The sequence below is a fragment of the Podarcis erhardii genome (assembly GCF_964252035.2).
Source record: "Podarcis erhardii genome assembly, chromosome: 11".
Lineage (NCBI taxonomy): Eukaryota > Metazoa > Chordata > Lepidosauria > Squamata > Lacertidae > Podarcis > Podarcis erhardii.
Window position 1 is genome coordinate 34,147,826 of NC_138501.1, and position 26,172 is coordinate 34,173,997.

General features: G+C 39.8%; 1 protein-coding gene across 5 annotated transcripts in view; it reads right to left on the bottom strand.

Annotated features, from left to right (window-relative positions):
* Positions 1 to 26,172, bottom strand: part of RNF180 (ring finger protein 180) — a 55,635-nt gene that overhangs the window by 20,960 nt on the left and 8,503 nt on the right. For all 5 annotated transcript variants that reach the window (XM_081880761.1, XM_081880759.1, XM_081880758.1 and 2 more), the window contains exons 3-4: positions 23,435 to 23,530; positions 21,567 to 22,514 (exon numbers count right to left, since the gene is read on the bottom strand). In XM_081880761.1, coding sequence (XP_081736887.1) covers positions 21,567 to 22,514; positions 23,435 to 23,530 — 1,044 coding nt within the window. The remainder of the gene's footprint in view (positions 1 to 21,566; positions 22,515 to 23,434; positions 23,531 to 26,172) is intronic.

Here is a 26,172-nt window from a genome sequence, read left to right on the forward strand (position 1 = left end):
CATCCACATTGTTAAATGCAGAAGCACTTCAAGAGCTTTACTGTTATGCAGCTTTTTAAATACTAATCCCCCCAGATCACTCCATGTCCTAATTGGAATGTCATTTATTAGAATATACATCTAAAGTGGCAACTGATATTACTAGTAGCCAGATAAATGCTACTGGAAAGATTACATTTTTCAGTTTAAGAACCTTTGGGAATGCAGCTCTCAGTGAAGCCATTGGCAATCACCCAGGGAAGTAGCATTTTTTCCCATTACATGAAACAAATTAACACAATACATTCATGAAAATAGCTTCCCAAGATGCTTAGACATATACACATGCTCAAAATTCCCAAATGGTGGGCACTTTGTAGGCAGACAACAGGGTGTTGACAGTTGTGTGTCGAGGTCCCCAATACACCCCAAAGGAAAACACAATTGACACTTAATTTTTGTTTAATTTTTTTTGGCATAATTTTGGCCACAACTTTATTCAAATACAGCAATGTGAGTGGTTGCTTAGGCATTGGTAGCACTAACTGCCCCCGCACGGGGACAGCGCTGACATTCGCACCCCCCTCGAAGTCAGGAAGGGTAAGTCACCTGGGGAGAGAGACGAGACTGGGAACCATGCGTCACCTCTCACCAGCATGCTCCCAGGGGCTTGCGTGGCCCTAGCCCCTTGCCAGGGGGTTTCGGACAAAAGCATGGGGGAGCCCCTGGGTTCCTTTAACGGTAAAACCCTTCAGCAGCAGCAGCAGCAGCAGCAGCATTTTGGGGGGCAGGCACAGCCAAATCCATACCCCTCCAGCAACCAATTCCAGACCAATGCCTAACCGCCAAATGAGCACTGAAGCTCACCGCCAAACCACTCACAAATGCAACCCTTCCTTCAATCCCAAAACAACCGCATCCAGCCAGGTGACGTTCCCCATAGGGGAAAGATGTACCCCATCTGCCCTAAAGAGGGCAACAGCCTTGAAGGAAATAGCAGGGTGCAATATCACAGAACCACTGTTATTTTATTTATATATTATATTATATTATATTATATTATATTAATTGTATTTTATTTTATTTTATTTTCCACCGCCTTATTAACATGCTTTCTGGCCTGCTCGGTGGTAGTTTGTAGGCATTGGTTCAGACTATCTGCACCTGACCTCAGCAGGGCAGCACTGACGACTGGGCCCCACCATATCGTCAGTACAAGCAAACATCGTGGGGGAGCAATGAACCAGGATCAGACTCAAGCGCACCCCAAATGCTCCAGGGACCCTTGCGTGGCCCTACCCCTCGAAAGGGTCGACAAAAGCATGGCGAATCCTTGGATTCCTTTAAAGGATTACCTTTGCGCATTGGAGGGGACAGGTGCTCCAACCCCCCCCTCCAGACCACCTTGAACCAATGCCTTAAATTATTTTGAGTCCAGAGAGAGCTGCCATCAACTCACCCAAGTCCTCCTGCATGCAGGAACACAAACTTATGCTGTAAGAAGACGGCAAGTCATTCTCGTCCAGCTGCACCACTAGCACTGCGGGAGGACCTGCACAGGTCACACTCGACCGCACCAAAGGAAGGAACTCCTCCCAAAGCATTCCCCATCTGGACACCCAGTCAGGGACGCGGACTTATAAAAAATATTGGGGGGGCCCGGGAAAGCTCATGAATAATAAATAAGCTCATGAATATGCAAATAAAGTGGCGCCGCCTCCTCGTGAGCGAATAGGGGAGAGCGTGCTGCGCCTATTAATCAGCTCCAAAGGAAATTGGGTGGAGCTTTTGCTCGGGAGGGAGGGCAGGAGGCATGCAGCCCGCCCCTCCCTGTGCATTTTGGGCTGGGGGAGGGGCGGCGATGGCGCTCTGCTGGAGGGGCGCCGGAGATTATTGGGGGGGCAGAGCCCCCCCAAACGAATTTTTGAGGGGGCTCGGGCCCCCTCAAGCCCCATGGAGTCGGCGCCTATGCACCCAGTATATGTTCACATGGGCAGGAAGACTGAGATGGCGTCCCAGTCCAGACTCGTCAGCGCGCTTGCCAGCCCAGTGTACAATGCTTTATTTTTTATTTATTTATTTTTTTAAAAATTTTATTTTATTTTACTTTATTTATTTTCCACCACCTTATTAACATGCTTTCTGGCCTGCTCAACCGCCAATCCAAATGTGCACAGCTGCTCCTATGAAAAAAGGAAATAACAGACAGGCATCAGCACAGACATCACTGGTGACACTTCCTGATGTAACCCTTGTCAGCATCAGACTTCCAATGACCCGTATTCACAATCCTGTCTACTGACAGGCCCCCAGTGTGCAGCCTTTGCAGCAGCCCTATTCGGAAGGAATGAGGCGTGTTCAGCGGTAGGCAAGCCGCAGGCCGTAATAACTGGTGCACGACATAAGCACATTGATGCCTGGCTAACAGGAACCCATTTTCATGCACTAGGAGCGGGCCAGCCCCCAGGGGAATGAAAAGCCAAATATTTCTGGTATCCATAACTGGGCAAGGGCCCTTCTCACCTGTGAGGGGAAGCCTGATGGTGGCACTCCTGCCCACTAGGTCTGTTTTAGAGTTCCCAACTCTAATGACCAGCTCCAAGCAGATAAGTAAAAGTCCTGAAGCAATAAGCCTCCAGACTCTCAGCCCCGTGCTGGCTCCAACACAATTTCCCCAACCCTCAGTGCACCAAAAATGCAATGGAATACTGAAAGGAGTCTCACCTTGATCTTTAACCAGCAGACAAGTTATAACTTGTTGCAGATACTGCATAGGTAAAAATTGACCGCCTTCCTGCCCACTGTCGTATGAGGTTGGAGCCTATTCCAACTTTCCAAGGCCCTGTGCACGACAGACTTTATACAAGGGTCTCTGAAAATTAAAGCTTTACTATAACAGACACTGCAGCGGACTGAATACTGATAGTTTTAACAGCACATCCAATCTGCAGCAGGTGGACCAAATACTGCAGGATCTGCTCAGAGGATGGGGGCCAGATCTTCTGAATGGCTGAGGACTGCCAGCTTAAGGCTAAGAAATCCATCCAGGCCTTCTCATAAGAGCTAAAAGCAGAAGGGGAAATGGAAGCTGCTGCTCTCTGTAATTGACAACTAATTGTTGTCAAAATGCCACAGGTGGTCTGGAAAAGTCTGGCAGTAGCTGAGTGTCTGGAGCCCAGGATCTGAAGCACTCCATCTGAAAATGGGATAGAGTGTCAGCGACATCATTAGAGGATCCCGTAATCATGAGAGCAGAAAGCACAATATTAAACCTTAAGCAGCGCAGCTGGAAGTGTGAGCGGAGGGGCAGAGACTCTGCTGGAGCGTGAGGACTGTTTTGCCAAGACGCTCACCACTGCCTTGTTATCAGACCAAAAGCAGATCTGATGGTCACTGAACTCCTCAGGCCACATGTGAACTGCTACTACAATGGGGAAAACTCAAGAAAAGTTAGGTCAGATGATTGCTTCACCACACCGGGCTTGAGGCCATGGCTTTGCACACCAGCAGCCCCTGAAATAAAAAATTGCAAACCATCGCATGAGATCTGCCTTCACCTCACTTGGTAAGCATACAGGAAGGTAAGGGGACCTCAGGCCGCAGGCAGCCTGGCCTAGCGGGAATGGAAGGGGCGGCCTGGGGCAACACTCTGCATGCAAGATTAATTAAGTGACCCAGCAAGATCGGATGTGATGAAGCATCACTTGCTTCAGAGGAAGTATTACAAAATAACTTCCTTCAAGGCAGACAGCTTCTACATAGGCAAGTGGTATGTTTTAGCAATGATATCCATCTGGATCCCTAAATAAATGTGATTGGCTTGCCCTGCCAGGCTCAAGGCCGGTGTACATGATGATGAAGGGACCCCGGGCCATGAGACAACCTGGCCAAGCAGGAACGGAAGGGGGAGCCAGGGGCAACCACCCTGCATGCAAAATTTAACTGCCCTAGCAAATGATAGGATCTGACAAGGCAACGTTTGCTTCAGAGGAAGCATAACAAGAATAACTTCCTTCAAGGCAAACAGCTTCACCACAGCAAGCAGATGTTTGAGCAACAATATCAAGCTGACCCCCAAATACATTAAAAGGGGGCAGTAGGACCACTGTCTTATCCACTGCCAACAGAACACCCAGCTCCCAGAGGGAACAAAGGGTGTCCAAAAAGCCTACGAAAAGGCTGGTGTCACATGAACCAGCCAGTAAAATAATCCAAATAATGGTACCCCCAATTAAATGAGTCTTGACTCGCACTGTTCAATCCAGAAAGGCGCTAAAGGACTTGAGTGCTGCACAGTCTATTGCGCAACCCATCGGCATCGCCTTATCAAAAATAAGGAGCTCCATCCAAATTAAAGCCCAACCTCTTAAATTCTTCAACAAGGCACCTCTTCCAATTTGTTGGTAAGCTCAACCACCTGATCCAGAGACGCGTATTTCACGAAACAATTCCGGAAGGATAGCGTCATTCACTGAGGGCCTTTGGGATGCGATAAATAAGGATCAGATGGAATTATATGGGGCTTTCTTAGGGACAATCCCCGGTGGGGATAAACGAAGATCAGGAATAGGAGGAGGATCAAAGGGGATCCCACCATACGTCTCAATGCAAGCTGCGTCCTAACCTTCTTCCAGGCTACTTCAGGTAGCTCTCTGACGTTTGATTTGCTGTATTCCGAGCCACTGGCTGAAGAGCCAGAGGAATCCTAAACCTTGAGAAAACCCTTCCCATAAGCACAAAGCTGCGATCCCAGCAAGCTGCGGGAATGATGGCAGCCCTGCGTCTAACATTCTAAAATACAGTAAGGCATCAGACATTAAAAGCTTCCCTAAACAGGGCTGCTTTCAGATGTCTTCTAGAAGTCTTGTAGTTGACATCTGGTGGAGGGTGTTCCACTGGACAGGTGCCACCCGAGAAGGCCCTCTGCCTGGCACCCTGTAATTTTGCTTCTCGCAGTGAGGGAACCACCTGAAGGCCCTTGGAGCTGGACCTCAGTGTCCAGGTAGAATGATGGGGGAGCATGCAGCTGTCCCATATAGTGACCAATCCTGCAACCTAGACATTACCATCACCACGTGCTGACCAGCTGAGCTATCCAGGCCCTGCCATAGTCTGCAAAAAACAAAAACAAAAAAAACCCTAAACAATGTGAGGAACCGGTGCAACCAATGCTTCGTGCACCACTTGGGGGCACTATTCAGGCCAGAATCGCTGCCAGAGGCCATTGAATTCTAGGGCAAAGCGAGCAAAGCCTTAGGATCACCTGCTAGGCCCGACATAAATAATTCCAATGAAATAGCAAACTCGAGGCAGCCCACCGCCTGACCAGGTACCCCTGCTTGCCCTTTTAGAGGGAAGCACCTCCTCAAGAAACCCAAATTTCTTTTCATTTCCTTTCTTTTTTTTTTGGGGGGGGGAGCAATGATATCACAAATGGGCCCAACTACCCAGCCACAGAATAGTCCAAAAGGAGCAGTTTGTTTTGTTTTGTTATAACAATGACTAAGAGGGGGAAATGCCCCCTGTCTCCCAGGACCTAGTCCTGTCCTCTAGCCACTAAGCCACAATTCCTCTCTAAAATAGTGGTAGCCACTATCAGGGCAAAACAAACTTGAAGAAAATAAACTTGTTCAGAAACAGCATAGTTAAAGAGCATACACAGAGTGCTCATAGTCATTGGAGGCACAGAGACACTGGCCCCACTCTGTCTGCCCCAAATATACAATAGCAACTGAGCCTGCAAGCAAAAGATACATTCTTAGAGAATGAGTCACATGTCACAGAGACTTCACAATTTACTGCTAACTGTAGCAGGCTTAGGCCTGAATGTAGGCCTCACTGCTTCTGCTCTTAAAAATCTTTGACTCCTTGCAATATTAAAGGAAGCTCAAAATGGTGCTCCTGCCCAAGGCTAGATTAAAATTCGGCCAACAGCGCTGCACACACCCAAAATAAAGCCACCTTTGGGGATACTAAAAACGAAAGTGATTCCAGCTAAGCTGGGAACAGTCCTGACTAGCCCCACAATTAACAAACAGGCAAAATGAGGGAAACTTTTCTGCAAAAGAAAGCCCCTAATGGGGGCTCTCTCCCTATTGGGAAAGGCAAGCCAAGGAGGATTATGCACAGGCAGCGCTCACAGGTACAGGGAGGATCTTCCCAAAGGGCAGGGTAAGGGGTGGGGTGGGAAATCAAAGAGGAAAAGAAAAGGGGTGGAATTAAATTAATTAAGGGACTAGAGAGGATTAAAGAGAAGGGGGAAATAAAGAAATGTAACCAGACAATGAGAAGATAACTCCACGGTCCAAGTGCTCCTGGTGATCCGAAGCACGCAGCGAAAGAGGACGTCCGTTGCTGCGTGTCTTGTATTTAACAAATAGGGCTGTCAATCACTAAATGGCAACATCTAAATTTCCCCAGTAACAGCCCGTCCCTGCTTACGAGTTGGCCAAACCATCCGCCCAGAAACAGCAAGGTGTCTTGGAATCCCCAACCGCAACACGTGCTCTCCGTGATGGAGAACACACTTCGTTATTAGTAGACAATGTGCTACAAGGGGATAAAACTCACAACTGAGCAGCAAAACTCTACAATGCAGGTTTGAGCTAAATGTGAAAATCTATGGGGACTATGAAACCTCTTTATGTTCCCTTTCCACCAAGGGAAGGAGAAAGAATAGGGATAGACTTCTTAGATTTCTCCAAGTTCCCTGAAGTTTGGGGGGTTAAAAACCTTTTTTTTTTTTTGGAAGATAGAGAATGCCCTGAGATGCATATAGGTTTTTCACCCTTCATGCTTGCCTGAAGCTCTGGTTCCACTGCAGTATAGTTGTTAGGATGGAAAGATTCCCAGCATTAAAACTCCAACTTACCCTGCTCCCCATCAGATTTCTAGGGTGCTTCCTAACGCTATCGTTTGGATGCTCACATAGAGCAAGAAGGACCTCTGTGTCCAAGATTACCAATCTCTTCTGTTCACTTTCACACACAGATACCTTGATGAAACCACCAGGCAGGGGAATGGGGGAGGAAGACAAGCCCCATTCCACCCATTTTCCAGAAAGTTCTCCAGCTGTTAAGTTTTGCTGTCCTTGCTTACATTACAAAGCAGACTTACTTTGGTTTAAAAAATGGTTTGTCTCTGCCCACCCTCCCACTCCATGTTACATCTATATAATCACAGGATTGGAAGGGATTTAAAAAACCAATTTAATCTAACCCCAAACTCATCACATTATTATTATTTTTATTATAACCAAAAAACCTAAAAACCCTCCAACAAAAGAATCTCTTACAGAGGAATCTACATTCACTTCTGCTAAAATACGTCGGAATTTAAGGAGATTTACTCACATTGGAATCAGTGGCTATAAAATGACTAACTTTTTTATTTTTGAAAAAATGCTTAATTAGCTTTGGGGCTAGAATATTTTAAGAACAGCTGAAAGCAAAAGAGGCAAGCATTTCTATCTAGTTTACATGAAGTTTTTTTGACACTCCTCTACTAATCAGTAATGAGTTAAATAAAATTTTAAATTATTTTAGTTGCTTTGTTGGTCACATATCAAAACACAGTAACAGTAAAGGTAAAGGGACCACTGACCGTTAGGTCCAGTTGCGAACGACTCTGGGGTTGTGGCGCTCATCTCGCTTTACTGGCCGAGGGAGCAGGCGTACAGCTTCCGAGTCATGTCGCCAGCATGACTAAGCCGCTTCTGGCGAAACCAGAGCAGCGCACGGAAACGCCGTTTACGTTCCCACTGCAGCGGTACCTATTTATCAACTTGCACTTTGACGTGCTTTTGAACTGCTAGGTTGGCAGGAGCAGGGACTGAGCAATGGGAGCTCATCCTGTCGCGGGGATTCGAACCGCCGACCTTCTGATCGGCAAGCCCTAGGCTCTGTGGTTTAGACCACAGCGCCACCTGTGTCTATTTTGTTAATGCAAGCCTACAAATATTATTACTCACCAAGTAAAACTCAGACTTCTAGACATATGTTGTAGCCTGCTGCATATACTGTACATTCTATAGATGTAAATAAAATCAACAAAAATGAATCAACAAAGCTGTCTGGCTTTTTGGGCTTTTTGGGGGGGCATGGCTGTGAACTCCTGCATTCCAAATTTTACTCCTACCGTACAACGGTATCCTTATCCTCCAGTGTACTCTGTTATAAAATAGGAACTACATTTTTAGACAGCTCTTAAAGCTGAGCAACACCACTTGGCATCTTTTTGCAAATGAAAATTTGCAGATTTTGCCTGGAGGAATGGTACCATTAATTACATAAAAACTGAAATGAGAATGACTTTGATTTGACATTTATCCAGTTTAGACTTGAATACACACACAGCAGAATGATGTAGTGGAATGGATGGTACTGCTTCAGGGTGCAGGTGCAGGATGCCATTCTGAATGTGCCCAGTTTTAAAAAACCTGTCCCTGCTAGTTAAAAACTAGGACATCAGCCCTGCTATGCTAGTTTTATACTTGCAGGGAGTTTTTTTTTTTGCACAGGCAAGCATAAAACTTTTTCACATGTAACCTGAAGTGGTCCATTCTTCTACCTCCGGACTCCCACATCTCACCTCAGCCTCATTTCCTGCATATATAGATCAGAATGTGCAACTAAAGTGATAGACTAGAATGCACCTATTCAGACTACATGAGATTTTTCAAAAATAGTCTTCTTTAAAGACTATTTCCACATAAAAAAGATTAATCCAGCAAAGCAGCCATAGTGTGTTATGCTTTTTTATGCACAGGGAGTAGGGCATCCTCACCTGTAGTTTGAAGCTTCTGTCTAGCACCTCAAACTTTTGCCGCCTCATCCTGCTGCTTGTTTAGAGAAACTGTCTCATGCTTCAGAAAGGTGAGAGGTGCAAATAACTGATCTGTTACCATTCAAATAATTATCCCAAACACAGGATTTAATGTCAACTCTAATGAAATATGTGCTTTTCATGTAACCCTTATTTTGCAAGTAAGCAGTTGTAGTTTGAAATTATACTTTTAGTCAATATTCATTTATGCAGATACTACATAAAATATTAATTCAAGCTATTGTATCTTTAAAATGAAGATAGCAGCTCAATGACAGAATGCGCGTAGCCTTTCAAGAGATCAATTGAAAACTCATACCTGCCAAATAAAGCTAAATTAAAAATTTAACAGATGGTTTCCAACCACTGCAATCAATACAACAGCTTTTAACTCAGCTCAAGGTGAAAAAGCACCCTTATAACTCTAAAAAAGAGAGAGTATGATTTCAAAATGTAAATTTAATTCCTGTTTTCCAACAAAAGCTCATAAGAAATAACAAGATTTCTGGTTTGGAATAAAACACCACCAGCAAGCAATAGCTGCTATGTAATCTAGAGGAATTTATATTTTGAATTTGTGCTGGTACTGTTGCTTTGAATGTTAAATTTATCTTCATATAAAGAACTTAACAAATAATGAGCATGCATTAACTTACAGACATTTGTTCTTAACTGCTGGCCCTGTGTACATTAGCAAAGTAAAGGATATTCCATTCCTTCTATTGGTGGTGTCCTATAACTGCCACACAAACCAACCAGAAGTTGCTGTGTATTGAGCATTAATTACTTGATTGTAAGAAAGCCTCTACTGTACATAGTTTACAAAAAATATAACACATTATTTATTTAAAAACAACTGAATACATTTATTTTAAAAAAATTCAAACAATGATTAAAATCAGCAGCAACTGAAAAGAGATGTAACTTCTAGGGGCGTAGCTAGGCTTACCTAAACAAAATGTTTTAAGCAGGCAGGGAAAACAATACAATATCATATAACTTCTGTGTAAAAATATCAGGATGCAAAAAATAAATAAAAAATCACTACACAGGTCATCTGGAAAAGGCTCAAGTCAGCATATACGTTGGGCTGCCTATGAAGACGGTTTGGAAACTTCAGCTAGTGCAGAATTTGGCGGCCAGGTTACTCACTGGGGCAAGACAATTTTTTGAGCATATTATATCGATCCTGGTCTGACTGCAGAACAACTTGGAGAAGCTCATCTTAAAGTGTTTGTAGTAGCCCCACAGTGCAGTACATAATGTAGGCATGGACCTTCTATGAATTATTGTATTAGTGTGAGATGACTTGTGCTCATTTGTGATGGTGGTTATATCACATTGTTTTCTGAATGTTTATTGTGCTGCATATTGCTTAACTTTGGGAATAGTTTGGTTTTAGTAGTTATTAAATTATCATCATGAGATGATTATCATCATGAGAGGCTTGACAACCATATGTCAGGAGTGCTCTGATGGTGTTTCCTGCTTGGCAGGGGGTTGGACTCGATGGCCCTTGTGGTCTCTTCCAACTCTATGATTCTATGATTCTATGAACGGAAGAGGTTGAATATAGGAAAAAGCAAAGAAGCAGGCATCTAAGGCAAGTGACGTTACTGATAAATGTTCTGAACTTGAATTATTTTAATATACTGTATATAAAACAAGTAAATGAAAACAAGTCTCAGAAACCTATTAGTGAAAATGTTGTTAGTTCCAGCATTCTGATCACCAGTTTTCAAATACAAGATGCAAACAAGTTGAGTGATATAAGCACTGACCTCAACCTTGGGGGAAAGTAAAAGAAAACTCTGATTCCATTTCAGTGCACAGTCTTGAACTCGGTACTAGCTCTGATAACTCTGTTGCAGATTCCAAATACTGCAGTGAGACTGAACATACGCTTCATTGTGGTGAAATAAGAAATTATGGTCACTTTTGTCAATGACCATTGATACAGCCCTATGGAGAATAAATGAAGAACTGTGAGATTATGTAGAATGATAATGAACAAAATTTAAAGATTTTCTGCAACCTAAGAGGCCTTCTGGTGCTGGCAGTCTTTTATCATTTATCTAAAGGACACCTCTTGAATGGAGAAAAGACTAGGAGGAATGCTTAGTGTACTCTTAAGTCAATAGGCTCAGATTGTTTTTGTTTTTATTTTTTTGTTCCCCAATGGCTTTTGCTTGGAGGGACATATTTCATAGGTAAGGAAGGTTTTAATGGCTAGAAACATGCCCATGAATTTATAAGTATGAGAATTCTCTTGGCTATAAAAACTAGGTTTTGGCTATGAAACAGTGAGGATCAGTCATTGGAAGGGTGGATGCATTAGAAGGGAAGACTGATGAAAAAGTCAAGTATTGGAGGTGTGTTCTTAGAAGAGTTGTAGCTGCAGTCAAAGCTTTAACATTTTGAGGACTGTCTTTCAGAGGAAGCACAAACTGCTTTGGATCTATTCATAATGGAAACTTTATTATGGTCACAGCTGAATTTGATCTATTTTTAGTAAAGCACGTATCAAAATATGGAACCCCAGGCAAGGGTCTTAAGTTGAAATAGATAAGTAATCAACAACATGGAAGATAAAGTTTTGAATCACATTACAGAATAAACATATTCTGCAAAGCATTTTTAAAATAAGTATAAATGCCTGACATAAGTCATGTTGACCAGCTTTCTTTGATAATTTGATATGTGAACGAAAATGAACAGCCTGTAGAGTGTTTTATTTGTTTTCTCCCTAATCCTGGCCATAAATCAGAACAGCTGGCTGATGCAGTTTTTAGCACACTTAAGACATATAAATATTGAATACTGTAGAGGGCAATCATACTACACTGCAAGCAAAATGCCTGGATTGTACAAGGGTCTTCTAGTGAGAATAAAAGCTCAATGTTTTCATGCAATGTCGTGCTCACTCACTGAACCTAATCGGGGTATGTGCAGCAGAATGCACATAAGTATTGAAAATGCAAATAAGCTACAGTGGTACATCTGGTTACGTACTTAATTCGTTCCGGAGGTCCGTTCTTAACCTGAAACTGTTTTTAACCTGAAGCACCACTTTAGCTAATGGGGCCTCTTGCTGCTGCCACGCCAACGGAGCACAATTTCTGTTCTCATCCTGAAGCAAAGTTCTTAACCTGAGGTAATATTTCTAGGTTAGCGGAGTCTGTAACCTGAAGCATATGTAACCTGAAGCATAAGTAACCCAAGGTACCACTGTATTGGATTCATTGGCCTACTTCAAAAACTTATATGTATTTTTCTCATCATCTACTCATCAGTGGGAGGTATTAGAATCACACTTGACAATATCCAGAAATGTTTCTCTAAAAAAACATGTCTGGCACTCAGTCATCTTTAAATGAAGCTTGTCACAGCTTAATCAAAACTGGAACCAAATTATTGCAGTATTACATGATGATCTGCTATAAATAAGAGAAACCCTTAACTCGCAGTAAAGGTACAGGATTGTTAAATAAACTGGAGTCCTTGGAGACAGCACTAATGGCACAAATGTGGGACACATTTTGGACTGATTCAACATAGCAAGAAGTTTCAATCTGCTGACATCAACATTAGTACTGTGGCAGAGCTGTAGAATTCATTGGCATTGTATATGAAAGATGCTGGTGATATGTTTGAATTTTTTGAACCAGCTGCTATGGAAAAGCCAGGTTTGAGCAACTATGATGATATGTCCAATAAACAGCAGCAGAAAAAGAAACTTCAGAGTGACGAATCACATAAAACTGAAACAAAATTTAATGCACATGAAAGCTTCAAAATTAACACATATAAATGTGATAATTGATAGGTTCATCTCAAAACTGGAGAGACCAAAGTTAACATGTAAGAACCTTAATACTTCAAAGTTTGTGATCCTATTAAAATGCCAGAAATGGAACAATTAGAAGCGCAGATACACACAAAAGATTTGCAATATTACTATCAGGATGACTTGGCAGGATCATTCATTAATGAATGCAGCCACTTCAGAAATTATTTATTAAGTATGGCAGAAGGACATAAAAGCATCTTGAAAATGTGTGCAATGATGAGAGACAAACTACAAGACGTCTTTCCATAAATGGACATACCACTCAGAATTTTCTCTGCACAGCAGCAACCAATTGCACAGCCAAAGAAAATGGAGTATAAAAACGTATTTGTATTCTCAAATGTTACAAGAATGACTTAGCACATTAGCCACACAGAATATTGAAGTAGAAGTAGTGATTACAATAGACGATGAAGATGTGAATGATGCCTTTGCGATGCAGAAAGCACATAAAAAATGTTGCATAGTGACAACATAAAACACAATACTTGTAAATTCCTTGTTTTTTTATTTAAAATATGTAATGAAACAAATGTGTTATACATTTGTAAAAAATACCCTATTAATTCTTTAATATAACTTGTTCAAATAAATAATTATTCAAATAATTAAATTATTCTTATTCAAAAAACTTACATAGAATTTATTACATTTCCCAAGCCCCTTTCTAATGAAGAAGTAAAAACATTTTCTTGCTTTGAAGCAAATAATTTTATCTTTTTGTCCTAGGAAATCAAAGTGAGATAATAAGCTTAACATAAAATGAATTTGGGAACAGCATGGCAGTAATCAGGACTGCTTTCCTGCCAACTGTGTTACTTCCAGTTGCATGAATTCCTGTAACTGCAATTATGGCACCGTTGTAATTATCTGTACAGCAGAACCCACTATCACTGTTTGGTGGGGAAATGTACTAATTGTGCATCCCTTGTCGTTTTAATAAGAGACACTGTCATGGGCTGCATGCTTCCATAAGCCACCATTTAGAGGAAAACAAACATATATAGAAAAAATGGGAGCAGCTTTTGAGAATTGAAAAATAATTCTGAATAAACAAAATATAACATGCAATATAAAGTTAATGAAGGACAATAATTACAGTTAACTTGTTAGACAAATCTCTTATTTTATCTTCATATAAAGAGCTTAACAAATAATGAGCATACATTAACTTTCAGACATTTGTTCTTAATTGCTGGCCCTGTGTACATTAGCAAAGTAAAGGATCTTCCATTCCTTCTATTGGTGGTGTCCTATAATAATTCTGAATAAACAAAATATAACATGCAATATAAAGTTAATGAAGGATAATAATTACAGTTAACTTGTTAGACAAATCTCTTATTTTAAAAGAGCAAGTGAGGCCTCTATCATATATTAACACCACATTCTGCTATGTTGGCAGAAGCTGGGACAGAGCAACGGGAGCTTACCCCATTGCATGGATTCAAACTGCCAACTTTCTGATCAGCAAGCCTGAGAGGCTCAGTGGTTTAGACCACAGCACCCCCTGCTCCATAAATGAGTTTACTAGGCTAAACAGTACATAAAAATGCATAATTAGTGAAAATAACATGCAAAAATGTATATTAAAATCAATCTATTACGCACAATTGCATACAAGCAAATGTGCATTAGGAGACTCGCTGATGAATTTTCATGAGGACTTTTACAAAAATCAAAAACTGATACAGAAATGGGGGGAACTGAAAATTGGGAAAATGAAAAATTGGGAGAAACTGAAACAGATTGCTGTGAGGTAATAATTTTTTAGCCATTATAAAGCTCATTTCACAACTACTCAACTCGGATAAAAAGTTTTATATTCCAAGTTGAGGTAAAATGATGCAATAAATATAATAGGCTATATTTATTAAGTCTGGTATCTACAGATCTGCCAGGGCAATTGAAACCCAATCCGGTGGGCTGGATAAGTTTTGGATGACCACCCCCTTCTGTTTTGGCCGCTACAAGTGCCAGGTCTGTGGATTCAGCACTCTATGAAGCCTCACCACTGCTGGCTAGGTGTTAGGATTACAGGCTGACAGTGCATTTCTATACATGTCTATAAAATGGAACTTACTTCTAGGCATCTATCTATCTATCTATCTATCTATCTATCTATCTATCTGGAATTTCTATCTGGAATTTCTATCTGGAATTTCAGTTTAAGGTTTAGTCCCTATTGTATTCAATGGGATCTACTTTTTAGCAGACACATGAAGGATTGTGCTGGAAATGCGTGTACAGAATTTTAAGAGACACTAGTCTAAAATCAATGATTACACTTCCCCCGTAACAGTTTGACTTGCATTGCTGCTTCAACAGATTTTCTGCAATGACACACAAAAACTCCCTTCTAATTTCAGGTTTCTTGGGACTAAATCTGGAATAAACAACATTTTGTAAGCATACTTATGTAACAAATATCTATTTTCATTCCTAGGAGCCGAGAGTTGAATCTCAGGATCCCTCGAAATGTCAACGGATGGTGAGGCAGCCTGTGTGCTGCAGCTGCTTCTCTTGTGACCTTGTATTGGATCCGGAGCCAGCTGCATCTCATCGTCCCCTGTGATTCTGAGGAGACCCTTAGGCAAACCTCTGGCATTGTCCATGTCAGCTGATTTCCTTGGCTATCTCTTTACTTTCCAAAACCTCCCTCCTGCTCAAGGGCCAGGAGAAAATTGCTCTTTGAGTGAAGGCAGCGCTCAGCATCTGATTTGGTGTTCTTGCATAATAAATGCCACTTACTCTGCCTCCACTCTCTTTTGTTCCTTTTTAACAGATTAATTGAGCTGGTATGTCAATCCCATTGCCTACTGGTGATGAATGTTGCCTTCGTATGATTGCATCCGTATGTTTTTGGCTTACACTAAGTTTGGAAGCCTTTTGGAGAAGTAGACGGCTTTTGCAACTTAGTACACCCTAGGGCACCCCAGCAAATAAATGTAGGATGGTCCGATGAAAAAGAAGGCAGGGATCCTGCACCTTTAATAGTTGTATAGAAGAGGGGATTTCTGAACAGTTATTAAAGGTGCAGGAGTCCTGTGCTCTCCATCTCTCTCCTGTCTTTGTGAATTTTTACCTTTCCTGGTGCGTCCACACCAAGCATTCATTTTATAATTGCAGTATTCGCTTTTAGGGGTGTATCCACACAATGCCAAACTGTATTTGAACATGCCCCAATTTCCCTCCATCTCCAAATTATGCAGATTTTATCTAACTGGAAAAAAGCAGGTAAGTATGATGAAGTCTAGTACAGTGGTACCTTGGGTTACAGACGGTTTAGGTTACATATGCTTCATGTTACAGACTCTGCTAACCCAGAAATAGTACCTCGGGTTAAGAACTTTGCTTCAGGATGAGAACAGAAATCATGCTCCGGCGGCATGGTGGCAGCAGGAGGCCCCATTAGCTAAAGTGGTGCTTCAGGTTAAGAACGGATCTCTGGAAAGAATTAAGTTCTTAACCCGAGGTACCACTGTATAGGTGTCAAAAGTAACAAGCATATCCTGTCTCTCCTTAGATGCAGAGGGAAGCAAAACTGTAGGCTGTCACAGATAACAGATGTTGTCAATATTACTGCTCTCATTAATGGCAGAAATGCCAGGCTTTTTGAAGGAGAACAAACGAAGCAAACAACTGCAGAAAGGAACTTAGTATGATTCTACAACAAGCTGCTCCTCCTGGAGGCTGACAATTAAAAAAACAACTGAAAAAAATCCTGCTGTTCCTTGTGCACATGCTCAGTGAGGTGAAAAAGGAAGTGGGTGGGAAGTCTATAAAAACAGGAGAGTCTGTGCAAATACAGACTAAGGATATAGCAGCAGTGCACCAGCCACTGGTGTGGATGTAATTACAGTGGATATAAATACATTAAATTCTCAAAGGTGTGGAAAATGCCATACTAGCTTGATTCTACTTAAAATGGAATGAAAAAGAAATGAAATTGAAAGAAAAATTAATGTGGGAGTGCCCCATGAGGAGGATTCTGAGTCATAATCTATAGCTCCAGCAGTACATTTTGAATTCAAGTTTTCACTAACATTTAACACAGAAAACTGCAAAGAATGTAGATGTTGTCTACTAAGACATTAGAAAACAATATGGAATCCAAGTGGGACATCTGGTCCTTCTCTTTTCCAAACCTCCTTTGCTTTGCCAAGGACTCAGCCAATGTGTAGTTTCTGAGATAGGGGCTAAGTTCCATAGACAACTAAAACAAGTCTTCAATCTGCTCCCCCCCATGGGCAACATGCCACTTCTCAGTGGCCTTTTGAGGGTGTCTCCAGATTGACACTATTTTGCAGGAGGGATTCAATTGTATGCTGTAATAAACTTAAGTTTGCACAATTAAAGCGGATTAAAGTGCTCTTTGGAAAGTGATGATGAAATGCTTTGAAAACTGTGGGATGAACACAATGCAAACAATCAGAATGAATGAAGGATGACTAGCCCCACAAACAAATTGGAATGAATGCGCAACGAAGACCGGATATAATCTAACCTCCATGTAAGCTTTGTTCAAGTAGATCAGGGTGAATGTTCAATAAATAGGTCAAGTGGAAAAGCCCTGTGTTTTCTAATAATGGCCAAAGAATTGGAAGACAGAGGGGAAATGAGGGGTGAGGTGTGCTCTGCGAAGCACTAAGGTTGTTGAGTAGCCTTAAAAACACCTTCATACTGTCCCAGTAATCTTAGGTAGGAGTAGAAAGTCCTTCCATTCTAAAAATAGTGATGCAGCTTGTGTGTATCCAGGCTAGTTGGTATGTATTACAAATATAAATGAATTTATACTGTATATGCTTAGTCTGAAATTTTTGGTGACTTCACAGGACCAGGTGAAAAGGAGCCTCAAATTAACTCTTAATCCATTATAAATTATACACTCCTTCAGTTTTTCTTTACAGTTATTTCAGTTACCCCCAAATTATTATTTTTGCTGAATAATTCCATTGTTTGTGAACCTTCTGTCCCATAAAATAAAGTGTGATATGGACACACAGTGGCAAAATGAGTCAGTGTGTCTGGCTGTTAACTAGAAGGTTGGTGGTTCAAGTTCGCCCAGGGACTACTGTGAGCAGGATTCCTGCATTGCAGGGGGTTGGACTAGATAATCCTCGGGGTCTGTTCCAACTCTGCATTTCTATTATTCTATCTAAGATTAGTCATACTTAGAAGAGATCCTTTGATATTAATGAAATTCAGACCACTCATTTTAATAAGTGTACTCTGAGGATAATTTAGTTGGCTATCACCCATAATTTGTATCACTTATTTGCTTTGGTCAAAAAAGCTACCATTAATTTCTTTTTAAAGAAACACATTCCAAATGAAGGTAAATAGTTGAATATTCTCTCTCTCTCTCTCTCTCTCTCTCTCTCTCTCTCTCTCTCACACACACACACACACACACACACACCTGAAAGCAGTAGAGTCTGGTCTAGTCTGTGTGGAAGCTGGGACATACATTTTTATCCCTTTTAAAAATTTCAAACATTGGCCGCAGTAATTACAATACTTGAGTCTCCTCCTCCTCTCATCAGGAAAACCTTACACGTAAATACTACATTACTGACATATATATCCTTCAAGATCATAGTGGTTTATAGAAAATTAAAATGCCAGTGATCAAATGTAGGACTGGGCTGGATCAATAATATTGTGTTAGGGCAGCGGTTTTCAGCCTTTTTGAGTTCACAGCTCCCTTGACCAACTACATTTTTTCTGCGGCACCCCTATGGGCTCAGGAGCTCAGTTATGTTACCCCTTGCCTGCAGAGCAGGCAGCCTCTCGCCCTTTTTTGAACACCCTCCTTTTTGGAGTGTTCCATTAGCCTCCTCGCCATTCCCTTCTCTTTAGGAGTCCTCCGGGCAGCTGCTGCTGCTGCCCCTGGTTTCTGAGATGCCCCCCCTCCCCAAAAAGAGGAGCCACCTCACACTACCCAACAGAGGCCTGGGACTTGTCTGTCCATTCCCAAGGACTGGCAGACTGGCTGACTGGGCTCCCTTGCCCGCTTGCTTGCTTGCAACCAGCACTTCTGACCAGCCCCAGAGGCACAATTTGCCTATGGAGCTTGTAGCCGGGGCTGCTGCAGCAAACAGCTGTGCAAGCTTTTGGGAGGCATGAGCTGTGGGAGGCATCAGAGAAGAAAAGAGGGACAGAGGCCAGTGTTGGACATGGCACCCCTGTGTTATTACAAATGCACAACAGAGTCTTTGCACGGTTTGGAATTAGAAAAAGCATTCAACAAATGGGAAGGGTAGATGCTAATATGTCTGTGCCCTTATTTGTTTGTTTGTTTATTTTCACTAGAATGTCCCAGGGTGGTATACAATACAATATTGTACAATAATATAATACTGAATTATTAAAATAAATACAACCGTTCCAGCCAGAACACAACACCAGTATAAAGAGGCATGTCTTCAGGATATGGTGAAAGCTATACGATGAGAGTGCTAGATGGGAGAAAGTTCTACAGTTTAGGGGCTGCCACAGTGAAAGTCCTCTTCTGGGCCATCAGTTCCATAGGCAGAACTATGAAGATGGAGCCAATATTTCAGATATTTGGCGCATAAGTCATTTAGGGCTTTAAATGTTTCTGGGAGCACCTCGAATTAGGCCTGGGCTTCAAACAAGACTAAAATAGATCCAGGTAATCAGTTTTTCCCCAAACATGCCTGAAACTGGGCCACTACTGCCTTCTCAAGCACCCTCTTCAAGTAACTAAGGCAATGGCAAAAATAGAAATGAAACTGATATCTCAAAACCAATGAGTGTTTCAGTAAATAGACATTTTACCTATATTTTCTTTTGATTAACTTAGATTAATTACCAGGATACTAGTCACCATCATATTACAAGCTAAACAAAACTCTTGTTTGATAAGTGATAATTAATGTCTTGCATATAATTTTGCTTTATGACAATGACTCAAATGTTTGGAAAGAATTAATGTCATTTAAAAAAAAAGATTCAGTGTGAAGAGCTCCTTGTACTGTAACAGTAATATTTTAAAAAACTATATCACATATTCACAGTTGTCCATTTATTTGTTTTCTCCCCAACTTTTAAACAAAAAGAAAGTTCAAGAAAATATTTTCACTTTTTATCATTCACAGTGTTTCTTTTCCAGTAATAATTTATGAATTGTTACAAAAATTATTCTTGCTCTTACTAAAAATATTTTGAACTCAAATGGTACCAGTTTTTAAGAGGCAGAAGAAGAGTTCTTTGGCAGACAGATTGCAGCCATTTATCACAAGCTTTTAACAAAGGCAATTTTGGAATGGATATATAATAAAATCAGCCACAAGAACCAGCTTATTACAGAAATGTTGGCAGACTCTGAGCTGCAGCAGTGGCAACAGGTATCACTATTATGATTAAAACCTATAATCACCAGATGTTAGCAGTGTTACTGTTTTTAATCTATAAAACATTCTACAAACAAAATACACCATCCTATACCATGCAATGCTCCTTCATAAAAGTTTAGTTACCATTGTTTTGTAGCTAGAGGAAATTTGGTGCCCCCTGCTGTTAAAAAATCCACACTTCTATTATTGCATCCTTACTGGGGAGTCCCCTTATACAGGAAGATTAGCAGCAAAAACACGATATTATAGTTCCGGTGGAATGATATATTATGCTGTGTGGAATTACATTAAAATAGAAATATAGAATTTTAATGAACTTGAACTGTAATGTTTTGGTGCGTGGGTGCATTCTGACAATACAGTATAGGAAAATACACCCTATTGTCTGTATTAACTATAAAATATATGGAAATATTTATAAACATAATTCTTGAATTCATACAGGGTGAAAATAACATGATGAATGATAACAATGATAGCAGCCCTGTATAGGGAAGCATTTTAATGTTTGATGTTTTATTAGATCTTTATATATGTTGGAAGCCACCCTAAGTGGCTGGAACAACCCAGTAAGATGGGCAGGGTACATAGCTGTCAGCGTTTCCCTTTTTAAAGGGAAATTCCCTTATTCCAAATAGGATTTCCCTTAAAAAAAGGGGAAAGTTGACAGCTATGGCAGGGTATAAATAAATTATTATTATTAACAATAGAGAATTTCATAATGGGAAATTTTATGTAGTCATGTAATGCGAAAGCTCAAAATGATGTTTATGCAGTTGTGCACATGACTCAAATAACCTGTAATGTTTTAATGCACATGTTTACTTCTGTATATGGCTTAGCTATAGTGAAAAACCTCACACTGACTGTAGGAAGTAGAAAGCTGCAAAGAAAACTGAAGAGGAGCTAATTTCAAACATGAGCACAAAATTTTTAAGAATAGAATAAGCAGTCTTTTCACCTTTTATAGAAGAGAATTTGTATTTGTAGTTTGTCAGGTAGAAGAACTACATTACAGGAAGGGAGATCACATTTTGATTAGAAACAAGAGATTATTGAAAGACTTCCTCTCTGTTTGGATTTTAAGTGAATGCTCATGATGAAGGACTTGTTCTTTATACTGATACAAGTTTTGGGTGTGAGAAAAAAATAATTAAAATGTACACAGACATAGTTTCTTTTCTACATTTTTGGTATAATCTACTAGTGTTTTTCATAAGAACAGGAAATGTTTGTACATATTTTTGTACTTTAGCCAATGGGTCCATTCAGACATTGTGTGAAGTATAGGTAATGAACTATGGTTTGATGTTATGTCTGAATCAACAAAGCATGGTTTGCAATTGTCTGCACCCCCCAAAAAGAACAGTTTGAAGTAGGTTTGTAAACCATGACTGATGCTAACTATAGCTTAGTAAGATATCTGAACTGATATATATATCATGGCTGCAGCCATTACTCCCACTTAGAGGCTGCTGTCTCTAACATGATAACATTTGGTATGATTACAATCTCTATTGTATTGTACATACCTGCTTCTGAGGCCACCTCTCAGGCCACCTCTTCTTTCTCCTCAAACTGTTCAGTCGGTTCCTTTTTCTCTTGCTCAATTTTTGATCAATAGTTGTGAAAGGCTGAAGAAGACCAAGAGGTGTGATGTGCTTCTGCACAGTATCTTCTTCTGTAGTGCTCTCTGATGAAGACAGGAACAGCTGCTGGTCAGCAGTAGTGCTCTCAAGATACTGTTTGGAAGCTTTTAAACCATGATTAAACTCTGCCTCTTCTTGTGCAAATGCACCATAAGAAGTAACTGAAAAACTGTTTGGAAGCTCAGCAGCATCTGATTTAAGTGGGAAATGAAAAAAATTATGTGTTCTGCTGGACTTTAATTGTAAGCAACCCTTTGTGTAAAAAGGCTGTGCTTCATGTTGCCTGGAGAAAACAGGTCTCTTAGCTGTGGAAGTTCCATATAAAGTAGGCAGCAAAACAAGCTTCTCTCTGAAGTTCATGTCTAAACTCTGTGATTTTCTATGAAAAGCTTTTACAGTGTATTTGTCATTCACAGCCAGTGAAGCTGAAATACTTGTTTTTGGATTAGACACTTTGAAGTGTATTTTTTTACTGTTCATCTCAAAGTTGGTTGATCTTACCTCTAGGCAAAGTGCCTCCATTAATCGTCCAATGCCATTGTTATTTTTGGCTACACATGGAAGTCTTTGATTTCTGTCTTCCAAAGATCCACCTGTCACACTCTGCCATATTTCGTTGTTAAAGTCGGAATGAACTTTACAAAGAGACAAGTGCTTCAGTGGCGATATTGCTGATGGAACTGAACTAACTGTTTGGTAGTCAGTTCGCCTCTTGCAAAGATGGATGTTTGTAAATTGGCCACAGGAGCATTTTGTATTATTGACGAAATTAAAACCCCCCAGACGGGCCCCACAGAATGGGCAGTTCAGCTTTCCAGTTGTCCACTGTGCCTGAGGATAATGTGGAGGGAAACAAACAATTAATTATTTGTAATCCAGAAGATAAGACATAAATCTTTTTTCAAACAGAGCAGAAAAGCATGTAAACATTTGTTTTATGACTGAAAAAAGGCAATGTACCAATGTAATCATTTCAAAGGGTTATTTGATATTCCTAAATACAGTACTCTGAGACCTTAGTTTTATACTAAGTAAGGCATATATTTAACATGGAACTTTGAGGGGGAGTAAGGGTAACCTTTGAACAGTCTTGTAAACTACAATCCTATGCAGAAGTCAGTCTGTTCAAATCTTTTTGTTAATATATAGTTTATTGAAAAATTTCAGTAGAGTGAAAAATGTGGAGAAAAGTCAAAAGAAAAGAAAAAAGTGCTTAAAACTGTGATACAATGCAATATATGGGTATATAAGTAGTACCATGATTCTAACGAGTATAAAAATATTAACAAGTCATTGTGCTTTTTATAAATGTATTCCATACAATCTATGTTTGTATGTTGCAAAAGTAGTCATAGCTTCTATCCATCTTTCAAAAGGGCCATGGTGTTATCTTTCCAATAAATCAAAATAAGTCTTTTAGCAGAAGAGCCTATTTACATCTGTTGAAATCTTACTGAAGTTTCAGGACTTATGACACCAAATGAAGTGTGGGAATAGCATTATGTATTACAATTTTACAGAAACTTTGGATGTGTTGATATGCATACGAAATATGGCAAGAGCAGAGGTGACACAATGACTTGTTTATTATAAGCATTTGAAAATGCATTTACCTACTTAAATAATTATAAAATATGTAATGATATAACTGTACTTCTTAGGCCCTTTATAAAGACCTAGATATTATTTACTTTCTGTAGAATATTGCATAGAATATTAAAAGTTATGCGATATAAGTAAAATGAACATACATTTTCTATTATACGAGTCACCCAATCTGGAAGTGCTTCTATGTTCATGTGCCATACATTACAGATATCCTGAGAGGCAGTAGAAGTGTGAGGTTCCTGTTGAATTAAGATTCATTATATTAATAACACTCTGACCTACTTTCTAATTTAAAATACCTATCATTGATATTTTCACTTCCAGTGCCATGAACCAATTCCTTTGTATCCATTTCCCGCATTCTTTATTCCTTCCTCCTTGCCTTCAGGCAAATGTGTCCTTTATGCCAGCTTTCCTTCTAATTAGTGCCCCATCAACCTATTTCCCTTTCAACCAGGTTGAACAAGTGTCTATACCTAGCACCTTTGCTTCTCCTTCTCCAACTATGATACAGGATGCATTTCAGTGTTTTACAATTAAGTCATGAAATACAAGTATTGAAATACAAGTTTGAGGGCTTGCCCTAAAAGACAGCAAGTATTTGATAGTTTTAAAACACATATTGTTGATCCTGCAATAAAGAGGCAGACCAGCTGCCTAGAGAAGGTTTCTGCTGTAATGGCCTATCTGCAAAGATGATGGAACACAGCTGACGTCTCCTAACCATCTTAGAAAATGAGGAATTTCTCAAGCATATAGTGACAAAGTTTAGGAAATTGATTCAAATCTTGTGGTTGAATTCTTTCCCGACAGATTATTGCTAAACCTTTATTAATATATCAATTATGAAATTTTATAAATACATTGTTATGATGGTATTTATGCAATCAGTATTGTAAGACACTATGCTTTTCCAAGAATACACTATACATTTAGGAAACAATGGCGGATAAAAGCAAGTTGTGTAATTGTTTAAATAAATGGTGCAGTTTTCTTTCTTTGAAAATAGGCATTGTGCAATGTGTAAACAGAAAATAGCAAATAAATTGTTTCAAATAAATACAGCATTTCATCAGAAAATTAAAAGGTTTAGGGTTACAGATACGTGCCCCAATTCCGAAAGCAGTTGAACTGACAAATTATAGACCCAAGCCAGTTTAGTCTCATTGTTACTAATGTTAATAAAAACGTGTTTCAGTTTAATCAGTCTTGTTTAACCAGTTTAAAGATAATGACATTAGTTTCTAAACTATAAAAGGGTTGCAAGAATAAGAAAAAATATATGTTTAAAACTAACACAATTTAAATGAATGGGGTCATGTTTATTTCTGACAAAACCTACTTGTTCAATAACATTTGTACAATCACTGGGGGAAAAAAAATCAGTTCACATTGTTGGTAATTTAAATTCCATTTCCCCCCATAATTTTTTGTTGTTATTTTCCAAACATAAACTTATCTAATTTTAATTTTGTTCTTTGAGCAGGGCAAATTTTTATACTGAAAACAATATTGTGAAGAATACTTGGCTTTAAAACATATGATTATTGGAGCCTTGGCTTTACTTTACTATGGCAGTAACAAAAAGAAAGTAGGGAAAAACAAGAAAAGTAATGAAAAATATTTTAATTTATCTTATGGCTATACTGCAGTATGACATTTAAATGCTACTAAAAGCTTTATCAAGTGCACTCTAAATAATCACAATTTAGTGCCAACAGTTGCACTCCCAAGGCTGAATTCACCGCAGCATATGAAAATGAAATTTTAGGATGTAGCTAAGCCCTGTCTCAAATGCAAGTCCTAAAATATTAAGCAGAAGAAAAAAGCTTCAACACTCTGTATTATTTGCTTAATCTCCAGTTTCTTTCTTACCAGTGGTATAAATAAGTGTCTTAAAAAGTCTGGTGAAGGGGACGAAGGGAGCTAATAACTTAACCCACTTGAATGTGAAGAAATGATAATAGGAACATAGGTGCCTTATACTAGGTTAGACTATTTGTCCATCTGGCACAATAATGTTTGCCCTGGTTAGCAGAAGCCCTCCAGGATCTTAATAATGGACAGATTGGGTGCAACCAGGTCCATGCCAATTTGGGTGTAAAGTATGTCCCTTGAATCTGTTTTTCTCTCTCTCTGTGTGTGTAAGGCACTTACAACAAGTTTTCAAGGTGGTGCGGTTGCATTTTCATCTCTTCTTCTTTACAGGTTTATTTTATTATTTATTTTATTTCCTCAATTTCTATACTGCCCTTCATCAGGGGATCACAGGATGGTTTATAATATAAAAACACAAAATACATACCATAGTAACAAACCAAAACAATACCACCCTGCCACACAAAATCAATTTAGAGTGTTAGTTACTTAGAGCAGCTACAAAGAACAGAAACTGCGATCCAGGTTGAAATTGGGCTGCATATGCCTCCATGGGGTATGGTATATGGAGATATTTTGCACCTCACAGGGGCATTGCATGAAAAAAAGATGTCTTTTTTATGTGTGCATTTATGTGTGCATTGCTACATAAATGCAGTCATAAATGAATCTGCAACATGGCTTGTCAGGTGCTTGACCCTGGTGTTCTAGATGTTTGGTAAATTATTCACATTTATAGAAACATTACCTAAATATATTAAAAGTTACAGTAAGTCATTATATATAACTGTTACTGAGAAACATCACAATGTAACAAATTTATATCAAAAGCAGGAAACCTGCAGGCAATTAAAGTATCTTTCTTCTTGTTCTAACGAAGCTCATAGTTTAAAATATTTGACTGGTAATGTGACCAAAACTTTACTGACAGTCAAATGTCCAAACTGAGTCTACTGTGAGTTTCATACATGTCCACAAACCTCAATCTGGCTTGTTAACCAGC